Source organism: Eptatretus burgeri, chromosome 5 (assembly GCF_056783735.1).
Source record: "Eptatretus burgeri isolate ZD-2024b chromosome 5, Ebu_testis_v1, whole genome shotgun sequence".
In the NCBI taxonomy this organism is placed as follows: Eukaryota; Metazoa; Chordata; class Myxini; order Myxiniformes; family Myxinidae; genus Eptatretus; species Eptatretus burgeri.
This window is the reverse complement of record NC_140965.1, coordinates 47,622,077-47,631,873: the sequence shown is the minus strand read 5'-3', so window position 1 is coordinate 47,631,873 and position 9,797 is coordinate 47,622,077. Positions and strand designations below refer to the sequence as shown.

The window sequence follows — 9,797 nt, the reverse complement described above, 5'->3', positions numbered from 1 at the left end:
AGAGTTAGGTTATTTTGAACATTTCTCTTTAAAAAAATTTTTTAACATTAAAAGTTAAAATACTCCACAGGTATAGTACATTTCGAAATGAAATAACATTTTTAAATAAAATAAGTTTCGAAGTATTAAATAAATGTAAGTTTAGATTTATATATTTTTTGTTGTTGGGTGTAGGGGTGAGTGGTGGAGTTAAAGGTACAAAGCAAACTACTCTCCCAATATCAGCTACTTGTTCTCCAGTGATGTTCTCCAGTGTATTGACCACATCAAAATCTGCGCTCATTAAAGGGATGTATGGGGGGAGGTGGGGTTGACCCCCCAAAATAAGTATTTGCTCTCTTCTCCGAAACTACACACATTTTCGATCAAACTTGACCACAACTTTCATCACCTATGATGTACCAAAGTTCGTCGTGGCATTCAAAAAAAATCAGTCGAGAGGGGGTAAGCAGGGGGAGTGGGGGGGTGGGATTGAGCTCCCCAAAATAGGTATTGAGCAACTGTTGCTCTTGATCCAGGTGAGCTTCAGCACATGTGGTCCTATTTTTATCATTAATAATAGTTCTACTTAAATTTTAGCACCTTAATCTATCTATACTAATTAAAGGGTGTGCGTGCGTGCGTGCATGCGTGCGTGTGTATTAGTGTGTCTCCTCCATAACTCCAAAGCCATAAAACCGAGCAGCCTGAAACTTTGCATGCATACCAAGAAAACTACAAAGAAGTGCAAGCGTGAAAATTGGGTGCTTGGGTTAATTAAAACACCCATGTTGAAGATAATGAACGGCCTTATTTAATTATATCCTTCATCAGGTGATCCTCGGCTTGTCGTGAGATTTCCTGCAAATCAAAATTGGCTGGCCCCATGAAACATAATGTAGTAAATAAACTATTGAAGCGTTTTTCTTTCTCCGTCAAAGAGCTTTCATTGGGAAGCATAATTTAGAATCTAAATTATGCTACCCAATGAAAGCTCTCTCTTTTTTTATTTTAGAACTTCACAGAGTAGTCAAGCATAGTTTTTAATTGTTTTTTTCAACTTTATTTGCCGTTAATTTGACTTTTATTGCGCGTGCCACTCTAAATCGTCTTGCGTGCCACTCATGACACACGCGCCATACATTGCTGGCCCTTGGGATAAGGGAAGGCTTATTCCTGTTGTAGCATTTGTTTCTACAATAAGTGCACTTAATTTTTAGCTCACCTGGAACATAATTCCGGGGAGCTTATGCAATGGTGCATCATCCGTCCATCCGTCCGTCCACAAATACTTTCAACTTCTTCTCTGAAACTACACATCCGATTTTGATTAAACTTTTCCACAACTTTCATCAGCGTGCATGTACCAACGTTTGTTAATGGCATAAAAAAATCGTGGTCTGTGGGAGTCTATCAAGGGAGTTTACTGGGGGGGGGGGGGGAGGTATTTGCTTTATTCTCAGAAACGACGCAAACAATTCCAATAAAACTTCACCACAACCTTCATCTCCCATGATGTACCAAAGTTTGTTCATGACATTAGAAAAATCGGGCTCTAAGGGTGTGTAAGGGGGGAGGGTTGCCCGCCCCCCCAAATATGTATTTGCTTTCTTCTCTGAAACCACACACACACAATTTTAATGAAACTCAACCACATGCTTTATCACCCGTGATACACAAAAGCTTGTTCACGACATTAAAAGAACAAAATCCATAGGTATTTACTTTCTTCTCCGTTACGTATTTTGTGGGTCATCCATGCCTACCCAGTGGTTCTCTGGTTATCTTATCCAGCCGCGACCAGGTGAGCACCCAGGGGTATTGCCCCTGTGTTTAATGCTACCAGAGAGTTTCTTAGACCCATCAGAGTACTGGACCACCATTTAGATTTTTTTTTTCCTTCCTGCACTCCCAATTTCCAAGCTGTATCAATTTCTGAGCTGTATCTCAGAGCTGTACTTGTATCAATTTCCGAGCTGTACTTTCAGAATTCAATTTTTCAGCAAGAATATGAATAGAAAGTATGCACGGATGATACAATTTTTTGACCTTGACCTTTTATTTAAGGTCATGACCCAATTATAGGCATTTAACATTTTTCACAAAACTCGACAAGTTTATCCGATCAAAACGAAATTTCCATCTATAGATCACCAAGAACAGGGCGCATTAATGCTGAATTTACAACATACCCCTCCAGGTTGAAGTTCAATGTCTTAGACCTCCATCTCCTTCCCCCAGGAGTACGAAACCACCATTTAGGTTTTTCTCCCCTTTTTTGCCAATGTCCAAGGGGAATAATGGGAACCAATAATGGGAATAAAAAGTGTGTGGCATTGACTTAATATATTTCACCTTGCCCCTAATTTTTAAGGTCATGACCCAATTATAAGCATGTTAACATCTTTCACCATAACTCGACTGAGGATTGTCCAATCGGAATGACATTTCCCTCTGTAGATCGCTTTGAAGAAGTCACATTTACTGTTGATTTACATCATACCCCTCGAAATTTAAAGGTCAAGGTGAAATGGAGGTCTGAAAAAAAAAAAAAAGCGTTTTTTGTCATTGCTCAGGTTTGCCAATGCAGAATCTCAAAGATTGCATGGACTTAAATATATTATTGCATCATAATAGTGGACCTACACTGATGTTGTGCCCCTGATATTTCATTACTGTCCTTGACCTACGTTTTTTTGGATTGTGACCTAATTAACAAAAAACACTTTTTGATCATAACTTGAATAATTTTCCTCAGATTTTCATGATGTTGAGTTTTTTGATCGATTGTAGAAGGGGACACATTTTCTTAATTTACACTCTATCCATAAATGTTGAAAGTCAAGGTCATATGGTGATCCGAACAAAATATGCCATCACTGGATCGCGGACCAAAGAAGTCACCGGCGATCGCCAAGGTTAAGCTTCCCCAGGCTTATCCTTGGTGATCACTTTGTTATTGTAGATATCTAATTACCCTCGCCAAAGAAGAGGGTATTGCATTTTGGTCCGTTTGTTTCTTTCTTTCTTTGTCTGTTTGTCTGTCTGTCTGTCTGTCTGTTTGTCTGCACAGAACTTTCGTGTTTTTCTCCGCAACCGCTTGTCAGGTTGAGATGAATTTTTCACCATTTGTGCAACTACTCGTGTAGAATGTTTTAATGATAATTATGACGTCATAGGTCACGTGGTGTGGCAGCCATGTTGAAAAAAACGGAAAAACTTTGGACCTTTATCTCTGAAAATGCACCAAGGAAAAAAATTGAAACTTGGCACATGGCAAGTACTCCTCATGTGGAATAAGTGATTTTTTTATGATGTCATAGGTGCCCTCATTATGACGTCATAATTGCATATGTGGAATGCCACATCTGATCAGTATGAACATTTTTGAGGGTCATCTAGGAATAAAATGGTCCAGAGAAAATAAATTCATGATGTCATCGGTCACATGATTCGGCAGCCATATTGTTTATAAAAACAAAAAAACCTTCAAAAATCTTCTACTTTGAAGTGGATCAACAGATTGAGGTGAAACTTTACACATATGACCGCCTGTCCATGAGGAAGAAAAAGTTCACACATATGATGTCATTGGTCACATGGTTTGGCAGCCAAATTGGATTTACCCTAAAACCTATAAAAAATCTTCTTCTCCAGAAAGGTTGAACAAATTGAGGGGAAACTTCACACAACTGTTCCCCAAGCCATGCTTGTACAAGTTTGTAAGGAATAATTGATAGGTCGCATGGTTTGGCAGCCAAATTGGATTGAAGAAAATATTAAATAATGTTTTCTCTGGAATAGCTTAATCAATCAATGTGAACCATTCACATTTTTGATCTAGTAGAGATGGGGAATATATGTTTTAAATATCAACTGGATCGGACACATGGCTTGGCAGCCATATTGGATTTACCCTCAAACCTATAAAAAAAAATTACACCACTCAAAAGAAGTCCTGGCGAGGGTCTGCAATCTCTAATTGCTCTTTTTCTTGCTTTCCTTGTTTTCTTATAACTGGACTCACGACTGTCACCTATTGAGCATTTTAACTCGTCTTTATAGGGGAATGAATCATGCTTCAAACAACATCAAAATGACATGATACAAATGTTCAGCATCTACATATGCCTCTACATCGACATGAAACAACGTAGTTCACTGTGGGTTGCTGGCAAGCGTCGTAATAGTGTCCGTAGCAATGTTAAAAGGATATATATTCTCTATTGTATCTGCAACATTATAACGAATCAACGTTGAGTAAGGAATTATTATATTCATAATGAAGATACATTGTAAAGTCAAATATATGAAGTTGGTGTCCAAATATGCTCCTCTATGATCCTATAGCACTGGCATTTATAACTTTCTAATAATCTGATAAAATGAACATTTACATTTGTATAATTTTACCAAATGATTGTGAGAATGCAATTATTGTACTGTTTTTTTTATTTTTATTTTTTATAATGGTTTACATATAATTAGTTGTTCAGTTTCATTCTGTTGTTGAAGCTAAACATGGAGCATGGTGTTTTTCAGTTGCACATTCTGCAATGTTGGAATCGGCACCTGTTGCTATGGCATATTCCCATAAAGATTCACCAGTTGGTTTCACTGGCTCCACCCATGTGCGAACACTCTTTCCTGAAACGTGGATTTGGACAGATGCAATCACTGGGTATGTCCAGAATTTAACACTTGCTTTGTGTTGTGTAAGAACACACCTCATTATCAGAACATTTATATGAAACACATTTTGAGGGCAAGTGTTGTTTGTATCAACTTGTTTTATCCCAGTAATTTATTTTGTGGTTTTATTTATGTGAATAACATGATTGCAACAAATATGAAAGGTCATAAACTCAGGCATTATATTGTTGAAAAATAGGACTGTGAGTCCTGAAGCTTACCTGGATCAGAAGAAACAGTCACTCAAACCTCCCGTAGATCCCCTTAGACCCTGAACCTTTTTTTTAGTGCCATGGACAAATTTTGGTACAACACGGGTGATGAAAGTTGTGGTCAAGTTTCATTGAAATTGTTTTTCGTAGTTTGGGAGAAGAGAGAAAATGCCTATTTTGGGGGGATCAACCCCATCCCCTGCTCCCAACCCTGTAGATCCCTTTAATGAATGCAGATTTTGTTGCGGTCAATGCGGCATCAGATACGAAGCTTGTGGCCAAGTTTCATCAAAATCACGTGTTTGGTTCAAGCAACAATGACTGAAGTGTTTACGGACTGACTGACTGACTCACTCACTCACCTACGGAAACTGCTCAATCACATCAGCTCACCTGACTAAAATCCAGGTGAGCTAAAAAAGAAACAGTCGCAATTGGGCATTTTGACCAGAATATCTTCCATCAAGGACTGTGCAAACAATAGATGTCAGATCCTAAAATACCCTCTTATTAAAGGCGTAACACATGCATATAACAATACAATAGAGTTGATAAGCCAATCTTTTTCTTCACCGCACGTGTTCTTTATAACACGCTAGTGTGGATCGGCTTGCTGCGCTCATCTCTCCACACATCGTTGCTTACATTGATGTCATAGATTTGCTGTGTTGTCATGATTTACACCAATCATAATACAAACATTTCTTTTGTACAAATTTATTTGTAATATTGGTGATGATATATTTATTTGAAATTAATTTGTAATATAAAAAGGTACAAGTGGTCTCAATGGTCAATGGTATAAGCTGTCGATTCTGTCTGAAAGGTGTAAGGAAGGGGTCTAAAGGGTCTTTTGGGTCCTCAGGGTATTTTGGGTCCTCCGTGACTTTTGGGTCTTCAGGGTCTTTTGGTTCTTCAGAGTCTTTTGGGGTTTTTGGGATCTTTCGGGTCTTCAGGGACTTTTGGGTCCTCTGGGTCTTTTCGGTCTTTTGGGTCCTCAGTGACTTTTGGGTAATTTGGGTCTGTTTCGGGGCTGTTTGAGTGGTGAAGTCAGGTGTGGTCACGGAAGGAGAACGCCGGTACGACAACCGAGGCCCAAGGGGAAGAGCGGCTGAGCAGGTGTAGTTCACGCAGTAGCACTCAGAGTGAGCTCGCTGTCGGAGCCAACGAAGACCTCTGCATGCTGGAGCGGGACACATTTGTTCTCGTGCTGATGTTCGTGGGCGCATGGTCTCGGTTTCTGGGCTGATAGTTCCTGCTGCTCTGCTTCTGCAGGCCCGTTTATGGGGCCTGGGCGCACGGACCACAGCAATGCTTGCTCTGTGCACCCTGGGCGCTTGCAGGTTCTGCTAGCCGTTTAAGGACACTGTGCAGGTGATCTTGTCGCTGATGCCACCAGTGCTCCGTTTGTCCTGGCTTAGTGAGCTTTGAGCCCTGAGGACTCTGAGCTTGGACACTTTTTTTGTAATTTACAATATATCTATGTCTGCTTTCTGGCTAATTTACATTTTCATTCCATACATTTATTTTAATGCATAACACACATATTCATGCAATTTTATGTGATTATTATTCTTTCTATATGTGCATATATTTGTAAGTTTGTTTTATTATTGGAAACTTGACAAATATCAGTCTTCGGACTGCCTTGTACAGTGTTTGAAGTTCTTAATAAACCACAATGATTGATTGATTGCTCCTCCTACAGTTGTGGGACGATTACATACAGACTTACTACATAGGATCAGCGTGACCCCAATTAGTGCGTATGGGGTGTTTTTTATCTTTGCCGGTAATCTTGGGAGGAGGGAACGACACAAATTCTCTCTGTAACTGCGTATCGTGTGGCGTCGCTCCAGGTGGGAGAGGGTGTTGTAAGTCCCCACCCTTTACAGTACAGTACAGTATTCCTGTCCCCACATTTTCCAGTGTTGTGAGGTGTTTTGAATTACACAGCAAGAGGTATTTTGAATTGCGCATTTGAATAAGGATAATAACATGACTGGGTGTTTCCAGTCGTTAATCTCGGTCTTAGATCATTCAGAACTTCAACTGCAAGAAAAAGAAAAATTTATAAACTCCTCGGGGTTCCTGGAAATGATAATCCTTTGCAGAGTTTAGATTTATGTGAGGTATTCAACATGAAGGATTTTCTTTTCATTTTTCAAAGTTAATATTTTCTGCAATATTGTATCTTGTTCCCTAGAACTACAAACAAGCTAACTCGTTCATATAATTTAGAGTATCTTGTTCACTAATACAGGTTAGTCAGATGATTAATTTTATTTTCTACCTGTTCATTTCAGGCCAAATGGCTCCGTTAGCATTTCCGCAACTGTTCCTGACACCATCACCAGCTGGGTTGCCAGTGCTTTTAGCTTGGGCCCCAAACTGGGTTTGGGAATTGCAGAGACGCAACAGGTAAGTTTTTCTTTTAATATTTATTCAAAATCTCAGATCTCAGATTAATTCCATACAATGTTGACCATCTTTTGATGTGCTTGTTTCATTGATATGGTGTGCAGACTGAGTTATGGTTCAAAGGCAAACGTGAATCGTAAAGTTTTAAATTATATAGGCATGAACTGAGCTTTGAATGTTTTTTTGTTGTTGTTGCAACTTTCCTTACATCACACAACGCCAGTTGTTATTGCAAATGCATGTTGGACTGGGATTAAATTCTGAGTTTAGCCTGGTTCATTACTCAGGTGCCGATGCATTGCCCCTGTACATTCGGGCAGGAACTTGTAATTTGTTCAGGGTGCCGATGATCACTTGCTTCCTCTTCACGAAAGAAGCCACGGTGGGATCATCCATTTGCACCATCAACCAATGCTGACAGATGGATCCTCCAGCTTAACGTCCATCTAAGAGATGGTGCACTCATTGATGCAGCGCCTTGCATACAAAGCACTGGGGTTGCTGTTCATAGTTGGGTAGAGAATTGAAGAGAGGCTAGAGAATGCCAGTGTCAGGATCCATTTCCTTGATTTGCAAGAAGAGGTTCTTCCACAAATGCATCAACAATAAAATTAAGAAAATGAATGAAAGGGAAAGGATAAAATGCCCCCCCACCACCCCCCAAATCAATACTTACACCTTCCCAAATGTCTGGTTTACCTCATTGTGAAATTCAGTTTAAAGCATTTGCCACTGAGGCTTCTGGACAGGGGAAAAGGATCATCAAATGCTTGTTAGGACTCAAGTTTTGAAAAAGCTACTGAAAAGTTTTTTTTTCCAAATGTCACTGAAGCACAATTTGGGGATAATAATATGTGATCTGTGGCATCGTTAATTCAATTTCTCTGGATCTCAAAGATGTTTCCCTTCATTTTCAACTGCGTTTCAGTTACAAGCTTTCCAACCATTCTTCATATCTCTGAAACTTCCGTACTCTGTCGTGCGAGGAGAAAGCTTCCTTCTTATGGTCACCGTGTTCAACTATCTTTCCGAGGAGCAGAAGGTAAACCTCTTCCTTGTTAAACTAAATGCTTCATGTTGTTAACATTGCAGATTTTGGATCAACACATTTTGTTCTTCAAAAGTATGCCCATACATAGCCATTTTGAGGAAGGCTAATGAACTCTTCTTTTCTTTTTCTCAAAGGTTTTCGTAACACTGCAAGCCAGTGATGGATTCCATTTAATTTCTGGAAAAGATGAAAAGGAAAGAAAAGATTTGGCCAAGCGAGCAACAGATAAACCCATGCAGCGGAGTATAATGGTGCCAAGCAATGATGGGGTGACCATTGCCTTCCCATTGTCACCTCGCCGGCTGGGCTACATACCCATTAGTGTCAAGGCTCACTCAACTCAGGCTGCTGATGCAATCACAGACCACATCCTCGTCAAGGTAGAATATTTTTGTTGTTGCGTCATGGAACACAGTGGGAACTCCATCTGTAGGGATGGCATAGGAAAAATAGCATGGCACTCGGTCAAGTACATAACTCCGCCACGCTGAACAGTTTACGTTTTGTATTCCACTGATAGGCCGGATCTGAATCCGGACCTGAACTAAAATAGAATTGGCTTGTTGTTGTCACCTACCCAACTCATACACTTAGTTTTGCCATAACTTGTCCACAACTTTTTGAAATATAATGCAATATATAGTTTTTGGCTCCATGTTGAAATATAGTTTTTGGCTCCATCATGAAGAATCACTTTTTAAAAAATTTAAAATTCGGATCTTCACCAAAATTGAATCCATCCATCCTTGTCAAACACATAACCTGTCCACCAAGTTTTGTCAGAATCCTTACATAACTTTTTGAGATATCGTGTTAAATATCGGTTTTGTCCCGATCACTCAATGGTGAAGAATCACTTAAAAATTCTCAGATCTGTAGCTGGATTTGGATCTTCACCAAAATTGAATGTTTGTCCTTGTCACAACCTAACCTGTCCACCAAATTTCATCCAAATCAATCCACAACATTTTGAAATATCATGCTTTGCATTGTTTTTGGCCCTCTCTCTCTCAATGGTGAAGAATCACTTGCAATATTTTAAAAAAGGTAATGTCTGGATCTGGATCCAGATCTTCACCAAAATCAATCACTTTGAACATGTCTCGCACCCAACTTGTCCACCAAGTTTCGTCCAAATCCATCCGTAACTTTTTGAGACAAATGAAAAATCACTCATCGAGTGACACTTGGCGAAACAGAACGGCACTCGGTAGAGCACATTCCTCCGCAAGGCTGAGCAGTTTACACTTTGTATCCCACTGAAAGGTCGAATCTGAATACGGACTGTAACAAAAATCGAATCGGCTTGTTCTTGTCACCTAAACAACTCATCCACCTAGTTTTGTCATAACTCGTCCACAACTTTTTGAGATATCATGCTATGCATATTGCATAGTTTTGGCTCCATCTCTCAATGGTTAAGAATCACTTGAAAAATTTAT

The 9,797-nt window shown here is 39.5% G+C and overlaps 1 protein-coding gene across 3 annotated transcripts in view; it reads left to right on the top strand.

Moving 5' to 3' along the window:
• The window catches only part of LOC147026377 (CD109 antigen-like), a 129,361-nt gene that overhangs the window by 83,314 nt on the left and 36,250 nt on the right, over positions 1 to 9,797 (top strand). For all 3 annotated transcript variants that reach the window (XM_085881760.1, XM_085881761.1, XM_085881758.1), the window contains exons 19-22: positions 4,522 to 4,660; positions 7,190 to 7,304; positions 8,233 to 8,346; positions 8,490 to 8,735. In XM_085881760.1, coding sequence (XP_085737886.1) covers positions 4,522 to 4,660; positions 7,190 to 7,304; positions 8,233 to 8,346; positions 8,490 to 8,735 — 614 coding nt within the window. The remainder of the gene's footprint in view (positions 1 to 4,521; positions 4,661 to 7,189; positions 7,305 to 8,232; positions 8,347 to 8,489; positions 8,736 to 9,797) is intronic.